Raw genomic sequence first — 26993 nt, 5'->3', positions numbered from 1 at the left:
ACCAGAACTTGGTTGGCTGTGGCTCAGTTGGTACTTGATCCATGTCCGATGTGTCCTTGGGCAAGACGCTTAACCCCGAATTGCTCCCACTGCTTCGTCAGCGGTGTATGAATGGGATTAGTTACTTCTGATGGTCACTTAAGATAGCAACCTCTGCCATCAGTGTGTGACTGTTTATATATGGGTAGGTGTGACCTGCAGTGTAAAAGCCCTTTGAGTAGTCAGAAGACTAGAAAAGTGCTATACAAGTGCAAGTCCATTTACAATTTAACTTGATTTCCATTTTCTAGATTTGAATACTGCAAAACCCCCTATGAGATGCTATTAATTCACTATGCTCGTTTAGATCCAGGTAGTAAAGCATTATGGCAGTATCGAAGTAGCCATTGAAGCTACAGCCCCTGCTATTGGCTGGCCACTACTTTACATAGCGTATACTTTACATAGCTTGTGACTAGCATAGAGGCCAGAATTGATTAAATCATTAATGAGTTTAACCGACTAGTAATCCTGGTTCTGACTCTTAAAGCTTCTGATTTTATTTGTTTATATACTGTTTACAAAGCACAAAAAGCATCGTGTGTGTAACAAAATCCAACATCCACGCAGAGATTCAATGCTAAGGACTAAGACAATCAACATTGGACTGCCAGACACAAACTTAACAGGCCATTATCATTTCTATAGATGGATACATTGGAGAGAGTTTATCATTAATTACAAGAAGATGGGTACTTCAACAAAAAACAATATATCCAGAAGAGCTGTTTGTAAAACGTTTGAGGGTCATTCAGGAGTTTTTTGATTACACATTAACCGATTAGCAGAAGTGCTGCATGGCCTGTTTTTATACCAACGCTACAGATTGCTTGTTTTTAATGCTTTTATAACACAAGGCCATTTTTATTATACAAAAAGTACTGTCAATGCAGCCATGAAATCTAGTTATCCTTTTTAATCCGTCTGTAATAGCAACTTTTTATTCTAAAAACTTGTATAGGGAACCTTTAAGAAGTGTCCGCTTTCAGTGTATTCAAGAAGAGAGTCTTGACACATTACCAAGCAAGTAGACAGTCTATCAGGTAAGAAAGCACAAGAAGAAACAGACATAGACAAACAACAACAACAAAAAACAGGCAGAAATACCATCAGTCAGTCAATCAAATAGGCAGAGAGAGAGAGCATGCAGACTGCAGGTCTAACAAGTAGCAACCTGTCACTGTGGCTTTGGGAGGGAAGAAAGAGACATTCAAATGCAGCGTCTGTTTGATCGCTTGGGGCGACTGTTTGAATGTACTGTACCTACTGAGTACATAACAAGCACACTGAAACCTGATTCTCTTTGACTGAGAATATGCTTAGTGATAAACATGCTTGCTGTGCTGTTGCTTATTCCAATAAAAATAACTGCTGGAAGTAGAAAATAAGACCATTTTCTGCCTTTTTCTTCTACTCAGGTGTGTGGAAGTAGAAAAATAACAGAGTGATTTATCCAGAGCGTCTTGGCAGGCGCACAGTGTCAAATAAATGTCTGTAATGAAATGACAACAGATGTGAAATGCTGTAGGGAGAAATGACGCAGAATAGACGTCCTGCGAAGCAAATAATTCACCATAAACTGCAGAAACAGTGTGATGAAAACAAAAGCCTTGGCGGCATAATGAGATACAAAGACACAAACACTTACAAACACGGAGAGCAACTCAATCAAAAATCTATCAAAACAAGAGTCAGATGAAAAGGCAGACAATATCTCCCTGCTCTGCAAGTGGAGAGAATAAATAGCCCTGCTCACCCTTAGCCATGCCAGTGTTGTGTGTGTGTACGCACATGTGTGCATGCCTCAAATCAGCCGTTTAAAGACCTTGCACGGAACAAGGCACTACTTGTAATTCAATCGGGCCAATGAGCAATGGACAGGAATTTTCATAATTCTGCTGGAGTGGCGTTACGGCTGGCTGGCGACAGGGACCACAGGTCGACCGTTTTGAGTGACAGATGGGCTCAGCCAACCAGAGTGCTAAGCAGAGCCACCACCTCCATCCTCTTAACATACACATGACAGGCACACACAGACACCGCATTAGGAATAGCCTTATAGCATTCCAGTCGGCAAACACAGAGTCAAAAGTTATGCTTTAAATAAAAAAGGAGATAAAGAAAGAATTTAAAAAAAAAAAAAAGGAAAAATGGAGGAGCTGAAAAAGAACTAGAAAGGAAACAAATGAAAGCATGAAACAGATACAGAGACACAAACGGTGGCAAAGCAAGATGTTTTTAGAGAGACAGAGATGGAGCGATAGGCAAAAGGGAGATAGAGGAATAGTGTTACAGGCAGAGATACTTAAAGGGATGGATAAAGTGATGTTTCACACGATAAAGATAGAGAGAGACAGATAAAGACAGTGATGCAGACAGAGAGATATGTGCAGGGAGAGGAGCGACACAGACAAGTGTTTAAGAGAAGCAGAGGAAGAAGAGCCGATGGAGAGAGGAGGAAAATGTAGAAAGTGCTTCAGTGGAGCTGTAAGTTCTCTTAAACCCCCATAATTTGATGAACATATAGGAGAGGCAAACAGACATGTGGCTATTATACATACGATTGCATTGATTGGCACCTAGAGCACCAGGTGAACGTAATTAATCAATTAACGAGCTGGGCGAGCACAGCAGCAGTACTGAATGGAAAATGTTCCACAGCACACACTTATGTTGAATGGAAAATGTCACACAACTGAATATGTTAATTTAAAGCATGCCAGCTACGAAATGTATGTTAATTTTATCTGAATTTGTGTCTTTCATTTTTAAGTGCGCTGTTAATGAAGAGTACTGTCTCTCAATGTAACACATGAAGGAAAAACGAGGTGACAGATGCAAAAAAGAAAGAAAAAAACAGTTTGTAGAACCTGATGGTACACTTTGCATGAATCCGGCACCAATAAATAAGAAGGTTGACAATTACTGCAGCTGTTTTTTTTTTTTTTACCATTACTTTCTATGTTCCTTTATTTTTGACAACAATATAAATGATTTATGGAAGAACCTGAGGAGGTCTCAGCGACTCCACTCCTGCCGACCAAGTTCATCAACATTATAAAACACAAAACAAAAATCCATCTGTGCATAAGTAAATTATTAACTGCAGGCTCAGACTACATGTAATCATTACAGCCATGTTGCATTTGCAAATCCATGATTTATGAATATAGAAGAGTATTTCATAACGCAACTATTGGAGCGACTGCCGATTGCGGCGCCCCAACAGTCGCAAAAGGGAGAGTTTTTGAGTGACGATCCGCCGCCAGCACCGAGGGGACCACGCGGCCTCGGGTGCAGGGATCTCAACCGGTAATGATCCTTCCGCAGGTTCACCTACGGAAACCTTGTTACGACTGTTGGTGCTTAGTCCAAGGGACGTTATGGACAAAAAGTACGGAAATTGGTGTGGTTTCTGGAGAGGTGCCATTTCACTTCCTGAGTACTGACGAGTTGATCAAGACGCAGAACCTCCAACAGCTCAGGGGTGTCCTCTCAGCCCCCTCACTATAACATCTCTCCATTGAAGCATGTCCATAGGTCCTGTTTTTACATGCTTGTATTTTTGGGCCTATACGTGTGAATATCGTATCTCTTAATAACAGAGTGTAAACACAAATTTCCCCTCGGAGATCAACGAAAGTATCTAAAACATACAAACAAACAAAACTGCTGTTAACAGATTGAGCTAACTAGCTAGTAGATTATGGTTATATTATACAGCATCATGTAACAAATATGTGGCAGATGGTCAGGATTTATCTCTATTATGTAATCAGGCTGTTATTGTAACAATGTCTGAAATGTAAGATGTAAATAATGCTGAGATTACCTGATTAAGGTACCTTCATCAGAAGCTGATTTTTTTTAATACAACTATCCATGCTGAAATATGGCTGCAGCCATCAGATCCCTCTATACCATGTATACAAAGTCATACAATTTCCATGTACTACAGATTTAAAGCACACCAGGTGTTTGGTGTCACAGTATTGCATCAGTTGATTTCATTGACTGGCATGTCTCCAACAAGGAAGGAATAGTTAATCAGGGCAACTGCCTGTTCTGTATCACACCTCTAAACTGGAAGCTTCAAATACAGGACTTCATGTACTATATGCTAATATCCATAGTACCCTGCCTCAGAGGTTAGTATGGAGGGGAACAAAACGAAACGCATACAGCTTTGAGACCCTGATCCCTCATCGTCATCATCAAACATCATGCCAATTATTTGAGGGCACACTCAAAGAAATGTGAAAAGAAATGACAGAAAAAAAACTGTTTGTACCAAAGGAACTGATGAATGTCAAACCAACGCTATACCTGCTCCGCTAACATTAGCATACATTACATTAAAAGCCCAAAGTCATTGATTCAAACTGACATCTTCATATTTAATCCAGTCCAAGTTGTATTAGTCACCTGGCATCAAGCTAAACATATCTTTCATTAGTTGGACTTATTCATTCAAGGTGGAGATTGATCAAGAACTTGTCACAGCAAGCTGGTGGCAAATAAGTCTCAAACAGCCCTTCAGCAATTTTGAAGTGCCACCACATTACTTCTAGAAGGTGTTTTATGAGGACACAGTACTGCAGGCTTATTATTGTACCTTCTGACTGACAACTGCTCTTTAAAAATAAATAATTATACACGTATGTGTTAATCACTGCATCAGTGGAGGGATGGATGTGAATATTCAAAAGCCGACTAAATTAAAATAATTGCATTTGTAAACAGAGTGCAAAATGATGCAAAGGACGTTTTTTTTTTTCTTTTTTTCATACTCTCCAGCAGTTCAGTGAATCTGAAGCCGAACTTAAAGGCAGATAATGAAAGGAACTTTCAGCAAGGGAGCACAGCAGGAAAACAGTTAGGGAGAAATGGCACTGTTGACAGATCTGTCAGTCAAGGAATGAAAAAGTAAACCGGCATTAAAATAACTCTGACATCTGTGGCAGTCGCCTCGTCTCTTTTTCTTCAGCTTATCCGCCATAACTGGCTGAAGCATTTCAATGATCCAACTGTAACACTTTTTCATTTGACCAGCATCGTTCCTTTTGTCTTCTGCTGTCTGATCTATCACACCTTCAAATCTCTGCCTGGGAACAAACCCTCCTTTGTTTAGACATGAACAAAGTGAACTTAGAATGTGGATCATTTTAAAGGTTGGGGGGGTATTTCATTTTGTCTACTTGAAGGATCATATTTTCTACAATATCATGTCTTCTTTAATGACTGATAAACAATAACGTAATGATGGATAAACAAAGTGACGCTGTATGGTTATCATGGTTCAATAAAACATTCTGTCTCTTATTTTTCTTGTAGCGCTTTTCTAGTTTTCTGACTACTCAAAGCGCCTAGACACCGCAGGTCACACCTACACATTCACACACTGATGGCAGAGGTTTCTATGTAAAGTGACCATCAGAAGTAACTAATCCTATTCATATACATCCATACGCTGCCGGCGAAGTAGCGAGAGCAATTCGGCGGTTAGGTGTCTTGCCCAAGGACACATCAGACATGTTTGATGCAAGAGCTGGGGATCAAACCCTCGACCTTCCGGTTCCCAAAGTCAGGGACTGATCCTACAATCATGAGCATCACATACTGGATGTTGAAGTTGTGTTTTTACTCCTGTCACACATCAAAATGTCCTAACATTGTTTTAACGTTTACATTCATTGTGTTGAGTCAGCTCCATGCTATAAATGATGGAAGTGATGATCTGAAGCAGGAGAAAAAGAAAGTTATTGCTCTCCTTAGCTTTAAGTATGAAGCTAAGAGGGACAAATCTACAATTAACATTTCCAGGAAAGATTGTGAAATTAATGTAAATATTTTGTCTATATATGCTGTAATATCATTGAGAGGAGAGATATCTACAGATAAAGTGTAAAAACATCGACTTATAGGGAACAATGGCAGTGAATGCAATTATGAAACGCAGTTCTTTTTTAAATGAGGTGTTTTGTAATTACATGTTCTATAAACTATTTAAAAAGAATAATTATTGAAATGACTGACAAACTCATAGGACTGTTTTCTTTCTGTCATAACTTTGTATTAGGTGTGCTTTTTTTTCTTGACATTAATGAATGAGTGGTCTGTCTTGTTTTAGATCAGATATTTTGATCTGTGGGTAGAATAAAAAAGATGCTTTTGTTTCATACTGTGAGTTTTGGATGCCTAATAAGAATTCCTGATCAAATCATTGCATCTCTGAAACACTCTTTACTGCTGCCGTGGTGAGGGCATTTAACTAATTATTTTCCCTTTTATGTAAAAATAAGATACATATCTTGCCAGAGAATCATAGAACTACTAAATTAAACTACTATTAAACTATGTTTAATTGTATTGTGTATCTCATATGGTTGAACCACTGGATCATTGCTTAAAAAAACTCTGCATCACAATTGCATTAACGCCAACAAAACAGGGACTGTGATGGTCCAGTCTGTCACTGGCTAAATAAATATTTATCCACTCTTGTCACTTGTGTAACATGCAAAGTTGACATCTAAAAAAGAAGTTCCTTTTTCTCTGAGCTGAGCTGGTGCAGTCAACAAGAGGTTATCATTGCACTCAGGACCAAAACAAATCAAGCAGCTTCTTCAGCTCTGTGTGGTGATAAGATCAGTCGCTCATCACCAGCACCACGAGCACTCATCTCGAGGATAGAGAATGAGCTGGGAACACCGTCTCTGGGTTGTGAATTGCAGGCGAAGGTGAGTCCCCGTAATGAAATGTGAGGCGTCTGAGGGAAGGATCAGCATCAACAGGCTCATGATTAAACATAAGGGAAGAAAGAGGGGATGCATCGGCGTGCTCGTCATCGCCCTCGTATCTCTCCCCCCAAGGTGATGGCGCTCGCTCTCTGGCGCTCTATACCTCTCTTTGATGTCTCCTTCTCTTGCTCCTCCCCCTCCTTGTACATCGGGAGGCCCTTGACATCTCAAGGAATGAGCTGCCCTTGGAGGGGTGAGAGAAAGAGCGAGTGATATACGGGACTCCAGACGATGAGCTGAGACACTGCACATCAAGCTGAGACTAAATATGACAATATAGACACAGGCACATTCAGGAAACAAAGAGAAACTAGGCTGCAGATGATTTTTTTTTTTTCGCTTCATATACGACAGGTTTTCTTATTCCCAAATTTAAAAAAACACAAGCCTGTCTATTCAAGGATTGTGACTTATCGACCTGCTGATAACATCAACATTACACTGACGGCAACCGAAAGCGAGCAGATAGAGTAGCTTTCCACTGACAGACAAGCAGGCGTGTTTTTCTATATTTTCATCTCAGATCCTTTTCTGAAACACTACCAAATGTTGCTCTCTGCCCCCTGTCTGTCTTCCTTTATTTCCCCCGCTCTCTCTTATTCTCTGTTTTCCTGCTCACATCAATTGATGGCTGGCTGCAACTAGCGCTGCCTGTGTTGTTCCAAGCCGGCGCGTAATGGAGACATTTGGAGAGGCAGAGCAGGGCAGGTTAATGCTCTCCGTAATGTGTGTGTGAACAGCCATTTACTTTTTTTACTTTTTATTTTCATTTGTGTATGTGCACGTGTGTATGAATGTGCGCGTGTGTGTGAGTGCCTCTGGGCTCTGTGCCACCAGCTTCAAATGTTTTCCCCTACTAAACTCCTGACCCCAATCTGGGGCCAAGAAAGACAGAAGAAGAGAGGGGAAATTGGGAAAGAGGGAGAGTGGAAAAAAAAGCAAATGTGATTCAAGGATTGCAAAAATGGATCTGAATAAGAGAAAGAAGGGAGGATGAAAATGCAGCTGCCGAAGAAGGTCTGGAAGCTTCCCCAGATAAAGTGTGAGAAGAAAACGAGTGAATGCATTGTCGATCACCTGAACCTCAGAGTTTCTCAATGTTTATTCTGGAAATTAAAAGGGGGAAAAAGGCTGCCCAACACTGGATGCAACTCAAACTTAATCCAGTCTTGACAGACAGAAAATAATCCTCATTAAATTGGAAGAGGGAGAAAAAGAAAAGAAGACTTGCAATACATGTAAACATCACAATTCAGCACCAAATAGCCCTAAAAATGTCTCTTAGATCAATCATTTCAGCGCACAAGGGCCTCGGCTCGTTTTTCACCGCTTGCTGTGATGACAGGCTTGAACTTGTGTAGGAGTCATGTCAATTACATCTGAACAGGGAGAAGGGAGGGAGAGAGAACGAGGGTGGGGGGGCTTCTAGTTGAAACACGCTTGTTCACCATTAGCCGTCGACATCAGCTCCGGAGATTATACTCGTATTTTACATCCCCTGCTGTGAAGTAGTGTTGGATGCTGACGCTCTGAGGGGCTGCAGTGTTAAATGACAGTGACACAATGGATCGTGGAGTTCTCTCAGGTCAGTGTGGATGCTGTTCGCTGTGTTGAACATGAATTTGTTGTTGGTGAATTGAAGATGATGGGGTAAAAGGGTTACCTGCAGGTAGGCCTGTGTTGTCAGTAACACCTTTGGAAGGATCACAACCTCAGACGCTATCACTTATCCTTACTTTGCCTTCTTCCTTGTGTCAACACCGTGCTGTAGTGTTAAATATAACTCAAACTGTTATCTGTGGTCTATTCAGCTACATGGTTAAGAAGTTTTATTGTGTTGTACTGAAAGCCTTTTCTCTCAATTTCTCCAACCCATTTGTTTAGCCTGATTAACACAAACACATCAGTGTGTATTAAACTGAGTTGTAATAGCATTTAAACAAATATGTGTTTATCACAAGGCCAGACGAAAACAGGAGCAAGCGGTCAAAAGATCTGCCAAAAAAAGACCTTTGACACCTTTGTCGCCTCTCTTATGTAAAAAACACATGGTAATGCAACTCCACCAGGTGCCTCAGTTTGTTTGTTTAATGCTAATCTGTTAGTTAGCTCTTTTTGTAATGGAATTTAAAAAGTTTGTTAATATTTATGTAATAAAAAGTATCCAATTTTCAATGTGTCTGCATTATTTTACTACTACCACCCGACGTCCCTGACGCTCAGCCACCACCGTCTGACTGTATTGTCCCCACAACCACCACCGTCCTCGTTCATTCACGGCCTGCTCTGACCTCCACCTCAGCGGCAAGGAAGCACGGACAACAGGAACGCGAGGAAAACAAAGGAGAAATCTTGCCTGCATATTATCCCATATGCTCTTTTGTAATGCGTCTCGAGATAACACTTATGAATTGGCGCTATACAAATAATGATTGATTGATTGACTTTGATAGGTGTAATCAGTATGCAGAGTGGCGCCGATAGCCTAGCTGTTATGTCGCGCACCCCATACAGAGTCTATTGTCGTTGTCGCAGCAGCTGTGGGTTCAAATCCGACCTCAGCCCTTTTCCTGCATGACATCCCTTACTCTCTCCTCCCAACAATTCCTGTCTCTCTTCAGCTATCCCATCCAATAAAGGCATAGAGGCCCAAACAATTCAATTAATAATCTGTACTTATCTTAACTGGTGTTGAAGAACTAAGAGTGGAAGTCATCTAAAAATTGATTTTAAAGTCATTATAGTAATTCAGTCACACTTTGAAGTGAGTCTGTATATACTGTGTAACAGGGCTCCGTCTTGTTCTTCTGTCCTCGTACCAATCTAACACCAAAAGTGTGTGTCTAGGTAAAGCCTTGATCATACCAATCTAGGCCTTCTCAGATCTGTTTTCAAATGTTGATGGTGTGTCACGTCTCTTCTCGCCTCTTCCTTCAAATGAAGCTCAGAAAACGAGACGCGGGCGCAGACTTGACCTGCGTTAAAAACCTATCTCTAATCTGGAAGAAAAAAAAACGAGACGAATTCTCGGTGAGCCAATTAGAGCAGCGACTAATCCCCTAGTAACTCTGTAAAGACGTAAAGCATCTCCCTTCTTTCCTCCCTCTCGTACTCGCTCCCTCCATTTCGCGCCGCTTTCATCTCTCCGCTCTTTTATCTTATCAATAGGCACATATAGAGCGCTGCAGACACAGAGCGCCGAGCCTGGATCTTTAAAAAAAAAAAAAACACTACGTTTGTGACGTTTAACAACACTTGCCGGCACTACACTAAATGATTTCACATTCCAACATCGCCTGCCTGAGCAGGAATGATTGAGTTTACGGCTCATACACCTAATGCAACAACAAGGATGAGCTGACAGCTGGGTTTGTAATTTAACTAATAGCTTACATGAAGTGCATAATCCATTGGGTCTTATCATAATGATACAATTCATTTTTACATATCACATGTATAGTACCCTCCTTATCATGAGAGGACTAAGAATTACAGTATGCCCGCTCTGTGTTGTGCTGTATTTCATGTTAGATCTAGCACATACAAACTTTATATTGATGTAATTGATAGCATCTCTTCAACTACTCTGTGAAAAAGGGAGGGGTTTTCTACCCCCTTTTCCAGTTAATGGACACGTACCATCATCTCCACGTGGTGTCTGATTGGCTGAGAGCCACTCCACAGCAGCGGGGTAATAAAAGTTACAAATGAGAGCAGGCTATTAGAGCCATTGACGTGCGTAGGCTAGCTTGCTAATTAATTGATCCTGAAACTTCATCTATTTTGTAGCTAGAGAGGAACCCTTAATTAATCAGCCTTTCCATATCGTTGTACTCCTTTCTTTCAATCCTTTTTCTCTCTAATATTTTAACCCCTCCCCTTCCCCACCCTAATGTCTCCCCATAATTGTGAGGTGAGGGTCCCGTGGGCTGGCATGGAGTGCAGGTCCGGAGTTTTTGAAAAGATGGAAAGAAGAAAGTGTGTGCTGTGTGTGTGTTTGTATCTGCATGGTTCAGATGAGTACTTTGAACAGCCTGCGATGTTTCAAAAGGCTTTCAAAAAAAGGGAGGGGCGTGACGAGTCTGAAGTGGTCCCCTTTGCACCCCTACCCCTCCTCTCCCTCCATCTTTCCTGGCAGAGGGGCTGATTTATTGGGGCTTCCCAGCCATCCGTCAGAGGCAGCAGCGCTCACTGCATTAACCCCAGAGACAACCCCAGCACCCGGGGCCCCTAAGTGCTTCCAAGTGGCCCTCGCTTTCCCCACTGCTAAGGAACCCCCCTGCCCAGGCTCAATCGATGTCATAAATTACCCATCTAACTCCCTAAAGTCGATAGCCCACAAGATGATGTTTGGACCGACAAGGACTTTTACAGCTTTTTCTTTTAACAGAAACTTAAAGGCCCATTCACTTTGTTCTGGCCCTGTGAAGTACCTCTGTAAATATTTATGTACAAATTGAACTCTGATTATCAGCTTTTTTGTATGTTTTCAGACAGAGAAGAATCAAAAGTAGAGGCTAGATTTACTTTGGTTTTTGGGGCTTTTTCCCTTTATTTGATAGGACAGCTGAAGATTGACAGTAAACATGTGGAAAGAGAGTGGAGGACGATATGCACAACATAGCACCTGGACCGGGAGTCGAACCTGCAACCAGAGCAAAGAGGACTGTCGCCTGTAAGGGAGCCCATTCTAACAACTCATTTGTAGTGATAGGAGTTGTTGGTGTTAGGGTGACACCCTTGATTAGATTTGGACTTTAAACATTCATTTTAAGATCAGTTGTAGAAGAATCACAACAATACGGTTTGTCAAAGGAAAACACACAAAAAAAAAAAGCAGTCACCTTAAAACATCCCACAGACGAAGCGTACTAAATCATTTCGGTTAGCATATACTTAGCAATCCCAACACAAATCTGATAATCACTACCAAAACTGACCAAAAACACTCAGCACTAACACTTTGCACTGTGTCATTTTGTAAGCAACACTGAATGTAGACATTTTGACATGTTGTAGTAGAAAAGTGCTGCTGTAACTATTCACATGAACAAAGGCTCTGCTCTATTCAAGTGTCCTAATCATCCCCACACTACCAGCACCCTCACACTGAATCAGCTAAATGGAACTGAGCCATGATTCATTTGATTATTAACACTTGTGGGTTACCTACTGTAACATATTAAAATGTCTTCTGAAAAAACTCCTTTTCAATAACTATCCTTTGCAAGGGCGGATATCTCACTTCACTATTGGGGGGGGACAACTAACAGGATTTTTTTTAAAGATTAATTCCTGAGGGGGGACACCAAGGAGGACTAAATATCGTTACGATTGTGAAACTGACAGAAGTCTTTTGTAGCGACGATGAACTGTAATCCCTGCAGATACATGAATGTGTTTAACTCCAAACAGACTGCGGTCTGTGGCGATGGCCGATCTTATTTCAACAACAGTTCGCATGTTTTAATGTTTTTGAGAATGTTCAGAATTTTAACACGTATCTGAATCTGCAGAGTGTTAGCTTACTAAAGACACCTTATTTGTGCGTGTAGTCCAAACGGTTCAAGAACAAAGCTCACTTTCCTCGGGGTATATTTGGAGAAAGTTGGGGCCTGATTTTTAAAAACGTAAAAAAACTAATTGTCTTGTGTCTTTATTTAGCACAACTGTTTTCAAGGCATATTATTATATCACTCAAAATTACATGTTTATGATGACATGAATACTGGGCGGGGGGACAATTATCTATTTTTCTAGGATTGGGGGGTCCGGACCCCCCTGTCCCCCCCGTGATTTCCGCCTATGATCCTTTGTAAGAAAAGACATATAAATGACATGACAACAATTTAATTCACAGAAGTTTCATTGAGTGTCGACAACTATTTTCAAAAAGCCATAAAATGCATTGTTCACATTTGCTTGATGCTGGTTCCAGAGTAATGGTTTCAGCTGTTTTGAAAACCATGGTGAAACATGTTTCTCTGCTGCTTAAATAAAACACATGGTGCAAAAGAAAACAACAACAAAGGAGCAAGGAGCTGTCTTGAAATGTGTGCTTATTATTTGGGAATCTACACAGCTGTTGCCCAGTTGAAAGGAATACACAATTTTTAAAGAATACAGATGTATTATTTTACTGCTCCCTGTCCTTTTGTTCTTCGCCTGCTGTTCATAACTGAATAAAAAGGGTGTTGAAAAACATCATATAAAGAGAGTTCATCAAAAGGTATTCAGAGTTGTGAAGTACAGTGGGGTTATGTGGTTTGTTTGGATTGAACAGGCGGCATGTCGGCCACGTTTCTACTTGACTTTAAATGCTTGGCTTCCATTAGGGTTGGCCCAATGTGTAAGGAACAAACAGCCAACACTAGTAATGGTTTCTGCCTGACTCGTTGACACACTTACTCCCCTCGACACACACACATACATGCACACGCACACACACTTTTTCTTCTTTCGTTTCCCAGGATATCTTTTTTTCCTTAAGCTTTTTTTTTTTCCCCCTCCATCACCCCTCCCCTCATTTCACATCAAACGCTAATGTTTGCTTCAAATTCCTTTTCCTCTCCGTCTGCCAACTTTGAAATCACAGGAAATTACGCTAAGAATTGCACTGTTACTTTCCCTTTCTTTATTATTTTCTTTTACTTTCAACATCATTCCACTTCCCAAACAGACATTTTCTCGTGTGGCCCTTCATCCCCAAGACAAACCGGCCTCCTTTCTCTACTTCCTCCTCTTCCTCTTCTTCCTGCCTTCCTTTTTTTTCCCCCCCATCTGCAGAAATGTTTGTTTTTTTGGCTCCCATCACTCCACACACACATTATCTCTTAAACATGCATCCTGTGTCTCTCACCCTTTGTGACACGATAACACTGTCTCTCACACACATGCATGCAGACGATGCACGACGCTAACTACCTCTAATGCAAGTTCTAGACTTTTTCGCTGCAGGCTGGTAAGAAAGGTTGTTGGGTTTTTTCCTGAGACATCAACAGTGAGATCAACAGTGGATTACTGAAAAGAGGCCATGAGCAGAGTGCCTAATTGGTAGTGAAATCACTGTTAAGAATGTTTCAGAGTGTGTGAGAGTGCTTGTAAGATCATGTCAACATGTGCATACTGTAGGTAGGCTGTGTAAGAGTGTTGAACAGACAGGGCTTCATATGTAAAACAAAGGTTGCTGAACAGGTAAACAAGGTCTCCCAAAAACAATGACTCAACTTGGACTGAAGGGTCACATTTAGCCTCTGGGTTACACACTGCTTCACATGTACAGAAATCTTACTGTAGTTATGACAAACCACGGTATAGTTATAGTGAATGTGTCGGTACAGTATGGAAATGTCACCAACACATCTAAATTACAATGTGCTGCTGAGTTGACAGGATTCACATGCCACATATTTCTAGCTCTGAATAAACCTTCAGCAGTAGTTCCAATGACAACTCCTGACGGAAAGGTCAGTGAATTTTGTAGGATTACAGGACCATTCAGTTTAAATATATTGATCTTGATCATTTTTCAATATAAAGATGACAATAAAGGATGAACAGACAGATGTTACAAAGGTTCAGCTTTGCTTTCCTGGTCTGCATTTTAACCCTTTTCGTTTGTAGTCGTGCCCTGTAAGTTATTACCGATAGTACCATTGTCTCAGGTTAGCCTCAGAGTCATACATTTCAGAATCAAAGCAAAGGCAACAAAACATATCAAATGGTTTGTAATAACCATAACCGAGGGATACTTACAAATCGCTCTTCTATGCAAAAAATAGAACATATGTATATGGTGATAGTCTCACCAGGTGCATTCATTATGGACATAAGTGGTGCAGCCATACAATTTAACAATTTATTTTAACAGCATGTTGTGCGTATTATAGAAGGAACAATGTGATTGACTCACATCCAATATCAAGTCAGGGTGAGTTGTATGTGTAGCTTTGAAGTGATTATTCAACCTGACTGTGAATTCATTTTAGCAGGATTTAATGGCAAAAATTAGATGTAGTCAAAGAGGACTAAAACCAACTACACACACACACACACACACACACACACACACACACACACACACACACACACACACACACACACACACACACACACACACACACACATTCACGCTCGTGTACTATATGCACACGGGCTAATAGTCACTTCTGGGGAAATCACAGAGATAGACGTACGCCCATATCTTTGTTGACGTCACGTTGCCTGGCAACATCCCAGCATGCTTGGCTGTGACAAGCTGAGGTCTGAGCCCTGCAGCTTGATGCATCATGGGGGATGTGTGTGCCGTGTCTTACATCACCCACAATACCCCTCGCTGATCTAACCACAGTTGAAATGGTGAGAATGTTTCTTTTAGCAGCTGATCTTTGGACAGTTTTGCATCATCTGAGGTTAAAGATAAAAAAAAAAAAGGACGTGCGGCTCATTTCTCCTCCTCCAGACACGAATGCAATCATATCCATCTTATCTGCAAATGATGCATCTTAGATGTGCAATTAATACTCACTTCAAGTCTTGGTGTGCAGCATATTTTGTAATACACATCTGGGGCGTACATTTTTAGCCCTCCTCGCTCCTCCCTGCTCAGACCCCTGACTGCTTTCTGTAGGTGAGGTTCATTACGCTCATCTGAGAGGGTGGAATTAAACCTCCTTCTCCAAACTCATTACTGTGAGCTAGATTTCACCAGCTGCAGATAGGCAATGCAGTGGTGCTGCTTTTAAAGCCAGAACTAGATAATTAGAAACTTTAGAAGCACATTTCCCATGGCTATAGCCAGAGTGAACAACTAATTCTATTTGAACTAATTACGTTCCATAGCGCTTCTCTCTGGCTATGTAATACGCCCGAGGATTTCATCACAAACCAGTAACAGGGATGTATTTTTGAGTGAGTTAGCAACTGTGCGTCATTATGTGTTTGCAATACTCTCTGTGCTGGCCTGCTTTCACCTCATGCTCTCCCCCCAGTTGGGTGTATTTTGTTCTTTAAAACCCCTGAGTTGGCAAAATGATGCTCATGTTGAGAGGGTGATGACATCATCAAAAAGCATCGGACAAGTTTCAGTCTTTTTAACATGGAAAATTAAGTAAATGATGAAGTTTCCCTCTCAGGAGTGCAGTGCAAAGTGAGACCAGGAAGACGAGACCAGATTTGATGCAGTCAAACTAGTGATGTAGCATAACATAATCAAAGTTACGATTGCTGCTACTAATGAACTATTTCTCTGACTCTGACTTCTATTCCTCTGACTATTCCTCTGACTTCTGCTTACACATGTATAGTCACAGGTGTTGTCTGTTATTGACTTTGATTCATGTTTGTATAAGTGTTATAGGACCAAAATATAAAGATCAATTTGATCCAAATCATTATTATTATCACCATAATCTTACATAGCCTCCTCTTAACTGAAAAAAAGCACACATATACTGAACAATAAGGACTTCTGTTCCCCACAGCGACTACACTGATTATCGATGTAAAATCAGTAATGCGCAACTCTCAGTATAAGTATATTTTCATAGGAGCTCTATTTCCACATGATCTTTAATTAAAGTAAAACAAAATGCATTTTTCCTAAAAGTGTGAAAATTGTGAACATTGCATATAAATGCATTATATACCGTTTTTCTCTTCTTCTGCATGTCCACACATTTATACATTATTTTTAGACAATCTAGGAAGCATGTCTTTCAGCCCATCTGTGTTTCCCTTCTCTCCATCTCTCGCTCTCTCTCTCTCTCTCTCTCTCTCTCTCTCTCTCTCTGTTCTTGCTATGTGTGGAAGCTCGCTTGCCCCTGTAAGAGGCGTCCAAGTCCAGACCGACAGACCAGGATTACTAAATATAGCAGGCAGTGACAGCAGGGGACACTCCCCCCCCCCCGCCCCCCGTCTCTCTCTCTCGCTGTGTTGCTCTGTGCTGCTGCTGCATTACAATCTACACTGATGGAGCGAGAATGTCATAAACACACACAGCAACACACAGAAACACACACTATCTGCCAGAAATGTGGGACACAAATATCATCCATGCAAACACATGCGTAGTAGTACAGACAAATTATTACAGACACACACTCTCTCCATCTCTCCCTTTGAAACACACACACACACACATTCACATACAGACACGCACACTCATGAGCGCACACACTCCAAATGGGATTTACTTAAGACAAAATAAAGCAGACAAAAGCACTATTGTCTCCAACACAGGCCTATTGTGTTGCAAAGAGAGAGTGTGACGTGGGTCGGCTCTGCTGTGTCTATGTTTACTAGGCAGAGAGCATTCCATAACACACACACACACACACACACACACACACACACACACACACACACACACACACACACACACACACACACACACACACACACACACGCACATGCGAACACAGACAATCAAAGAGACATGCTTAGAAAAGCAAAAATAAATAAATACAGAATCATGAAAACAAGCGCTCAAGCTTAGACACATATATATATGTGTATATCCCCCGTCCGCACACACACACACGCACACACTCAGCATCAAACCCATCTTGCTCCAGTGGGAGTTTAAGGGGAGCTGAGTGATGAACAGGATTGACACCACCACATGCTAGGGTGTGAGATGTGCTGCCTGGTATTTTAGGCTGTGTCTTGAATTGAACATGCCAAGCCTTCAGGGGGAAAATCGCTTGAGAATGTTCACAACAAGGAGCAAATGTCCCGCAGCGAAATCGCTTATAACACCAGCTACAACATCTGGATTGGCACTGCAGAGGGGGCTGACTCACTCGTGAGTCACACTGAGACGCTCAAGAATAAAGATGCAGGGTTCAGAGTTTTTGACATACCTGCTGTTGAGGATACTGCATCCCGCCCATGCCCATTTGGCCCCGCCCCTGCATGCTCATTGGATATCTGTGTGCAGCAGGGGACGTGTATGTCTGGCTGGGAGGGTAAGGCCCGCCTCCTGGCTGCTGTGGCGTGGAGTAGGGGTTGTTGGCCATGTTGTACAGCTGTGAGCGCTTCATAGCCATGAAGTCCATAGAGGCCACCTGTAGAGGGAAGGAGAGGGAATGAATAAGACGTCATCAATTTTTCTTTCTTGGCTTACATTTCACATTTATTCAAGATGGTGCATGGTAAGCGGCTGAGAGGCGTTTAAATGAATTCGTCTACCATCTGCCAAGTTGGAACCCCTGACAGAAGTTCACTTAGTGCACACACTCCAAACCACAGCAACCATGGATTTATTCAATAATTGTACAATGAGTGGAAGCCTTAAATTAAGGTCTACAGGTCATAAATGAAGTACAAATGGAATTAAGTAATCAAAGATGTTTATTGCTCTTCCATCAAGAGTAAACTTTTTAGGCATAGGGCCAAAATAAAATGATTTAATTACCATAACTTGTATCTCTACTTAATTGTCGGGTAGGGCTTTTAAAGTGTTGTAAGTGTTGTTCAAAGTGATGAGAGGCAATAGCAATAAAAACTGTTTGGTCTTGTTCCCACAACCACAGCGCAGCAGGGCCAAAAATCACCCTTTCACTTTAAATGTTGTAGCTTGAAGAAAACTGGCAAAAAAGCTGATTGTTACATTACATTTGAACTGTGATGCTCTCAGAGAATAGGTACTGTAAGGGTTGGGAGGCTTGCGCTGGTTCAAATTTTGCATCACAAATGTGGAGAAGGCATTTCAAGTTTGAATGTTTGAATCTCGGGAGGGAATTCAGGGCATTCGAGCAGTCAAAGTAAAGCATTTTCAGAAGCCAAACGTTGGGAGCTCGCGTCTTACAGAAACACAAAACAAAATCAAAGGGAAAGGGAAGAAAAAGGTGTCAAGGGCAATTCATTCCATTGTAAGTATTTCAGAGACTTTTTTTTTTTTTAGAGGTTGTTTGGGGTCTCGGTGAGCCATTGGAAAATTCCAGTACAGTGCGTCGGGCTAATGCTAATCCGTCACCCGGAGAGGCGTGTTTGTCTGTCTGCCGGGCAGATAATGTGGATGTCTTCTATCTTCCTTTTCTCCTCTCATGCTCTCTCCTTTTTCTCTCTGCCGTGAAGGATCATGTGTGATTTATGACATTTTGTTCCTACTGTTCTTACACACACACTTTCACTCCTCCTCTCTCATCTCCCAACTACCCCCACCCCCCTCTGTTCCCTCTCCTCCTCCACCACCAGCTCCCTCCTCAGTTCCCTCTTTCTTTCCCAACTCAATATCACCTTGTCTAGTGTAGAGGAGAAATTGCCATTGCCTCATATTGCTGGGCTAATATCGAGCAGACATGTCAGGGGATGGGAGCACTTTATTCAGTAGGTTACGTGCGGGCGGTTACGGCGCTCTGGCTTTAAAGTGGTTTTGTCTACTGAGGCATGTGCGTGGAGTAGTTCAGACTACTTCACGGAGTGCAGAGGAGAAAGACAGTGAGAGCGAGAGAGAGAGAGGGGAAAAAGTCTTTGGGTTGAGAGAGAGAGGTGGAGAAAGAACGCCTGAGAGGGAGGAATGAGTACTGTCGGGTGTCTAAAAGTCATTTCACAGCATGGAGGTGTATGTGGGTGTACATGAGGAGGGAGGTTTATCCTGCAAAGGTCTGCATCACCAGGATTTCAAGAGTCTAATCCAAAAGGAGGGGGGGGGGAAGCGTTTCTGCTAGATGTGTGTTTGTGTAAGAGTGTTAATGGAAGTTTGTAGTCCAGCTAATGTGCTGTACACTTTCCTTTAGCCTCCTTTATGTATAACACTACTAATAAGTGATTCATTTCATACTATGCAGAGGCTAAAGTGTACCAGCAGCAGGGATCTGAAATGAATTATTTAACCACAGGACAAAAGTGACATCTCATCCGACTAAATGATTGCCAACATTAGAAGAAAGCACATTAGGGAATAATTACAGTTATGAGTAATCGTGGAGTTTAACCCGTTTAAAACAGGTTTTGATACAAAAATCGTTCGCATTTTTTTTTAAAATCAAGATGGATGAACTTTGAGTCGAAGAAGCAAGACTTGTTGCAGATTGGATCTTTGAGGGAGACCTTGACTCGTCGTGTAATTTGTCTCTGCTCAGTAAGACCACGAAGAGCATGACTGCACAAGAATGAAAGTGATCTAATAACATCATTCAGAAGGCAACTCAAATAGATGTGTTCATTATACCAGTAAGTGTGTTTGAACTGAGCAATACACAGAGTTAAAGCAAATAAATATCAAAGGGAGATTTGTTTAGGACAGTTTTGTCCAAATTGGCTCCATATGTTTCTAATGTAGCAATAATGCTTTTTCCAGGGAGTAGGGCAGCATGTGACCATGTTAAATGTTTGCACACACACATACACACACACACACATTTACAGCAATATTAAAAATGAAAAGGGGATGCTCTCCAGTTTCATGAAATCCAGGGCACTGTGCCACCCATGATATGGGACACACACACACACACACCCTCCCCGGCACCATCCCATCCAGTTCACCAATCCATCTCAAGAGGTCCTCCGTTTGCCAAAAATGCTGAGTGCAACACAAGTAAATCCTCTCACAAGGCTGTCAAGTACACACACACACACACACGCACACACAAACACACAAACACACAGGCTTGAAAAAAGAAAAAGTAAAGCGGTGCACTTAGGAGGGCACTGGACACAAAAAACAAGTCCAGAGTATTGGGAGGAAAGAAGATAATGCTCAATTTGATACACATGCATAGGAATGTGTGTTAGCAAAATCCTGCACTCACTGTTGAACTTTCTCCCACTCACTCACTTCTGGGAAAAATTCTTAAATAAAACAGCCTCAATGAATTTATACAGAGCTCTGTGATACATCCGTCCATCTTCCACACATTGCATTATCCACACCTGTCCACAGAGGGTGGAAAAAAAAAACGAGTTTTCTCCGCCTGCCCAAACGGAGCCTCATATCTGCTCTCATGACAAGTTCCACTAAATGAGATTTCAGCCCACTGCAGCCTTTCACTCGAGATATGCCCACCATTCCCCTCACACCAGCAGGCACAAAAAAAAAAAAACCCGACAACACTTCTTGACAAATTGAAACATTTTTTTTCCCCTCCCCTCAGAGAAATGGCTGTACTTAGGAAAAAAATTATGAATATGACACGAAGTGAATCGTGTTAGTGCCAGGAGGGACAGCAGATAAAAAAAGTAGAGGGAATACGCAGAAATGGTTTTTTATTTTCTTCAAATGTGTTTTTCACTTTTGTTCATCTGGGCATGCCATTCAATGGAGGAGGGGAAGGAGGCATGGGAGACAATAGTAATTCAACTGCTAAATTTAAAATTCAATTTATGAACTCCTCTCCAGCGTTCTGACTCTCGTGAGCCTTCTTCTTTTTTTTTTTTCAAAACAAAGCCATTAAAACAGAACATGGGTGAAATTACTGTGGGGTGAAACCTGCTAAATTGCTTTTCTGAGCTCAACATTTTTATGTTGCAAAAATGATTTTACTCCGCGCTTTAATGTGCTAAGTTGTTAATCAGAAAGAGACAAAATGCTCGACACAAAAGGCTCGGATACGTGGATTATGAGACACACACTGGGATCAAACAAACATAAAACAATATTGGTAAATGGTTATTATTCCAATTTCATTTTGGAAGCGGGGAATTATTTTTAAAAATCTTCTGATTTATCACCCGTGGTGAATGAACATGTTTGAACGTGAGACACACAAACACACACATATACACTGCATCCCTGCGGCTATAGCTGCCCCTGTCCTTCACACTAGATGTCCAAATCCTCACCTGTCTGCATCAGCCCTTCATGTAAGTTATTCACAATCCACACACACACAGGAAACAGTTACAGAGACTTAACTGCTGGTCTTTTATCAGACTTTTTTAAGTCAAATAAGATGAATATTTCCTTCATATGTTCTTTATGGGGTACAAGCTGCTTTATATGTGATAGCCACCTCAGACAGTTTGAACCTGCAAAGAGCAGCTCTACCTTTATGATCCCTTATATCACCTGGAGGATCTGAGTGATCAAGAACAGCACATTTTTCTTGTCTCTTAAGTCACAGTCCAGAGCTGGTGCCTTTTAAGGTTGTCAGAATGTTTCAATACTTTTAACAATTGTAATTCCCATTGATATCATCATACCACATAATGCAAATGATACAATCACCTTTCTTTTATTGATTGATAGTGTTGGAAACTACCAAAGCTTTACAAAATACCTGCAGCTCTTCAGTCATATCAGAGCACTGTTTAAAGTACAAAATACATGTGTTTATGCAATTCAGTGTGCAGGAGTTTGCATTAAAAACAAGGAACAACCCATTATTGGGTGTCTATGACGTGTTTTGCTGCAGTGGTACCGTAATCAGGTATCTATATTGTTCAAATATTACTAGTATAAAGTACTTGTAAAGTTTAAACACTGGTATGGTGACAACACTAGTGTCTTAAGTCTCAATGTACTTATCTTGTTTATTCTGTGAGATGAAAAAAAAACATTCATATTTGTTTCCCATTAGGTTGAAGATCTATTTGCAGTCACATTGTTACATTATTGCCATGTGAAAATAGTTCAGAATATGACCGAAGAACGAGGCATCAGACCTGATTGTGTGTGAAAACGAGTCCCAAGATGCCTTTTCTGGTATTGATATCTTCTGTTTTTCTTGGAGCTTCTACTGCACAATTCAGCCTGGTATACATGTGCAATGAAACCACTTAAGCCTGTGTGTATTTGTGAGGACAAACAAATAGGGATAATTATTGTCAACGGATCCTCTTTATCCTCTGTGCCGTGTCTATCTCTGGAGAATCAACATGCTGCAGCCAGAGCTGGCAGGTCTGCTGGGACAATCAGCCTTATCTTTAAACTTGTGTATTTATACCAAGCAGCACAGAACTCTGCGATTCCTTTTACACTGCAGGGCCCGGCGATGCCTCGGCCTTAAGAACAAAGCGCCGTGTTTCAGGCTTGAAACCCCTGTGCATTTTGGGCCTTCGGTTTCATATATTCAAAAAATAGAAAGGCTGGAAAAAGAATTGATAGGAGAGGAGGAGAGGAGAGGGGGAGAGAGAAATAGGAGAAGAGAGACTGCAGCAGTGGGCGAGTGCAGATCGAGTTCCATATTAATGTGTGCAAATTCCCCCGCTCCTGCTGACTAAGATTAGAAAAATTAATTTCATGGATGCAGAGACAATACTGATGTCATCAAGCGGAGAGGAGAGGAGCAGCGCGCTGTTAACTCCTCCCTGCCCGGCCTCCATGAGGAATAGATCACTGTTTCATCTCTTCATCTTACTGCCAGGAATCAAACAAGTTAGCTAAACACCAACAACAAAAGCAACACTTTGCCTTACCAGCTCCACTTACACCTTCCTAACAACAAGAGTCATTCTGGAAGTGTGTGGTGGGGGAATTCTCATGTGACGGCTGCACCGCTAAGAGGACCAAATTCAGTGAATTATGTCTTGAAACACAATCTCATCCCGCATCTCAGCACGCACGCCTTGTTAGTAAAAAGTCTCATAACGAATGACAGTGTGAAGAGTAGCGGTGGTCCGCGGGGAGCAGGAGAGCCAAATTGCCTTTTCCTCCTCCCAATATGCCTGGATGGCACAGGCAGCTAGGCATGAAGGCTGGCCAGCAGACAGAAGCATGAAAATATCCTAGAAGAGAGAGAGGTGCAGGGAGTGATAAAGGGCAAATGGAGACACATATACTGTATATCCACAGTGTATGCTTGGCAGTGATGCTGTGAGTGGAGAAATAAAGGCAGACAGCGAGAAGCCAGATAAGAAAGCTGTTGTTATGTGGCTGACCGGCATTCTTTTGTGTTTGGCGCAATGCACATAATTGCTCTCTCTCTCTCTCTCTCTCTCCTGCGTCGTCCTCAGAGCTGGTGATCGGTCTGCCCTCTGCTTTTGACACCAATATTTACACCACACACAAATAGATGCACACACACATCAGGGTGATAGAAAACATAACAGCCCTGCCAAAGCCCCTCCGTAAAAAGTTGTCGAGCATGTGGTTCGTCACGGCCAGCACAAAGACGTCATTAAGGGAGGAGAGGAGGGGAATGGAACAGAACAAGGGAGGGGGAGAGTGAGGAGAGAGGCTGCTTCATCTGTCTCAAGTGAGATTGGGGTCGTGGGGTCACCGGAGCCCTTTTCCCTCGCCAAGACTGAGAGCTAAAGAAGCGACAGGGAGAGAAAGAAAAGGAAAAAAAAAACCTCAATGACAAAATGAGATGCGGCTGACATGTCTGCGACACACCATTAGCGAATGAAAACAAATAAAATGCAGTCATCGGCAAACAGAAGAGGAAACGCGTGTGGAAGAACACAGTTCACATATTTGCTCGTCAAATCTCCAGCAAGGATTCAGTGTTCCCAGGCTGATTCCCCCTCTATAACAAGTAGTGGACAAAAAAGTAATAAACATAAACAGACTCCACTTAGAGCAAAACGCTTTGACCAGGCAATATTTTGTAGTGTTTTTTTTCAAGTTTGGTCAAAGATCAGAATTCCTCATTCTCCACTTGTTAACACGTTCACAGTATGTTCATGTGCTGAACATGGGTGCCTAAACCTTTACACCAACTTTGCTACAAATCGGCAATGTTTCCTCTTGAAAAAGTTTCTCACTGGGGGGGGAAGAGAATCCTGTGAAAAGCTTCTATATGTAAGACGGTGTGGTTCAGCTATTGCTACGAAACCAATGCAAATGAAATGCTTTCAGGAAATGGTGACTGCACCTCTTGCAGCGCTGCTTGCCTCTTTCCATAGAATCTGTTACTAATGTAGAAGAGTGAGAGCTTTGCAACATTATCAGTCTTTTCATGTCCCTCACAGTCATGCCGTGACACTGGGACAGCAGAGGGCCGCTGAACAAACCCCATTTCATCTAAGGGCTGTGGTGGAACGAGAGGAATGCGCTCCTCTCTAACTTCCCCAGTCCGCAGAACCCCATGGAGAGACGCTGTTACACAACCAAATGAAAGAAAGAAAGAAAGAACAAAAAGGGGCAGGGGAGGAGGAAAATAACAATAACTCCATCTGCCCCTATAAGAAGGAACAGGCTATTTTAGTAAATATGCTGCCCTTTTGCTTCCCTCATCTCCTAGAGCTGAAATGCCGGTATTAAAAATGCAGGCTAGATTCTCCCCTTATTCAAGGAAATCACCACCCCTGCTAATGGAATGGTATTGGAGAGGAACTGCGTTTTCTACAGCTCGGATAATTATGAACGAGGTCCCGTATCGCCGAGTGTGTTTATGAATTAGCAATGGTTATTCATGATATTGTGCTCAGAGTAGGGTGAAAATACATAAGTGAATACTAAGCGAGCAGACCAACAGAAACGATGCTAAAGGGTCCTGAGGGGGCTTTCTCTGCCATCCATTAGTCTTCCCCGGTAAGGCAAAGCTTAACGAGCTCCTCAGGCTCGGAGGCTGGCCATTGAAAGAGAGGTAGAGGAGTAAATTATGAATGCGAGAGCTCCATTTAAAGCAAGACCACAATATGCACCCCCGTTATTACACTATTATACTTTTCCTGCTTGGTTCGGTTTGCTGCTGCTGAATCACAGCTGTACTTTTCCAATGACAATGTCTTTCATTGAGGAATGAATTCAAAAATTCAAAAAATACAGCATTGCATCTATAAAAAGCATGTTTTTAAACTAGGTCACACCCGTGGTGCAGTTAAAGAGGCTCCCTACTAAAAAACAAGAATTTACATCCAGGCTGTTTGTTTTGGAGCACTGCCCAGTCCTCCGGGGTGGAACCATCCATATTTCTCCTGCGGGCAATCCATCACTTAAATAAAAAATGAAAAAAAACACAAATAACAAACAGATATCCTGACCTTCCTACCTCAGGCGGATATTAGATACTCATTAAAAGTCACCTGAAACAATTTGAACCAAATTGATTTCATTATAGGACTCGGCACGACACACGAGGCCCCAACGTCTGATAGCTCAGCGGGAAATTTGCAAAGTTAATTAGAAAAAATAGATTTCTATATAAATTTTTTCCCCCTCCCCACTTTACTCCATGTCAGTCTACTGTCAGAGACTGACATGGAGAGGGGCTCGCTCAAGGACCGGCTGCAGAGGTCGTCAGAGTGGAGGAAACACCTTAGGTTAGAGGCTTGAACATTGTAAGTGGAGTCAGGGAATATATTTCCAGTTTTCAGTAGTAATAGAACAGGGTGTGTTATTGTGTGTGTGTGTGTGTGTGTGTGTGTGTGTGTGTGTGTGTGTGTGTGTGTGTGTGTGTGTGTGTGTGTGTGTGTGTCCATGGCAAATTGTGTAATAGCATGTCAAGGTAGCATTCTCTCCCCACAAACCCCTGCACACAAATATCTCTTAACCCCTTCACCTTTCGTATGAATACACTCAAACACACACCCCATCTGGTTTTTCCCCACACCACTATACAGCGGTCACAGCAGCAGACGTGGCCTTAATTTTCTCCCGTAATGAATGTGAGGCTCCACTCTTCCACCCTGCTGTGAAGGCTTTCCCAGAAATGGGCTCCTCGACCTGGGTGAGAGGCCCTGGAAATTGGCTACCCTCCACCCGCAGCTCCACCAGGTCACCCTCTGGGAGGCCCCCGGGCTCTGTGAGCCCAGGCCAGGCCTCACATCTCCAGGGCCCTGACTGGGAATCAATCACTAAGGCTAGCTGGGAAAATGGGGTGAGGGGAGCTGGGGTCGATCAATGAGAAGCTACGGGCCTGTGGGAGCCCTGACGCATGGTCTGACTCTACACACTCACCTCTGACTCACACTTGACTCCACCTTTCACTCCTATTATAGGATCTGGGGCCACTCGGTATGTATACAGTACACCGACTGTGCAAGAGCATTTAAAAAGCATATGACTAAGAAAAACAAGTGATATTTGCAATTAAAGAGCCTTAATTAGATCTGTATATATAATAACGGAAAACAACTTTATATATCTCCTGTATCGTATCAGAGCCTTTGGTTGTTCGCTCCTGATTTTCATCTCAGAGTTCAACAGCCTCGTAGGCTTTTACTATATTGGAAATGAAATCAGCAGTTGATACTATACATGACAAAAACATACAATCTATACGTTCTGTCTATAAAGCCAGAATAAGCGCCCTGATCATGACT

At 42.0% G+C, this 26993-nt stretch overlaps 1 protein-coding gene across 5 annotated transcripts in view; it reads right to left on the bottom strand.

Moving 5' to 3' along the window:
- Nucleotides 1–26993, bottom strand: part of arid1b (AT-rich interactive domain 1B) — a 174424-nt gene that overhangs the window by 129952 nt on the left and 17479 nt on the right. For all 5 annotated transcript variants that reach the window (XM_065966073.1, XM_065966075.1, XM_065966074.1 and 2 more), the window contains exon 2: nucleotides 17702–17905. In XM_065966073.1, the coding sequence (XP_065822145.1) occupies nucleotides 17702–17905 (204 nt within the window). The remainder of the gene's footprint in view (nucleotides 1–17701; nucleotides 17906–26993) is intronic.

This window comes from Labrus bergylta, chromosome 18, assembly GCF_963930695.1.
Source record: "Labrus bergylta chromosome 18, fLabBer1.1, whole genome shotgun sequence".
NCBI lineage: Eukaryota > Metazoa > Chordata > Actinopteri > Labriformes > Labridae > Labrus > Labrus bergylta.
This window is presented reverse-complemented; position numbering and strand designations above follow the sequence as displayed.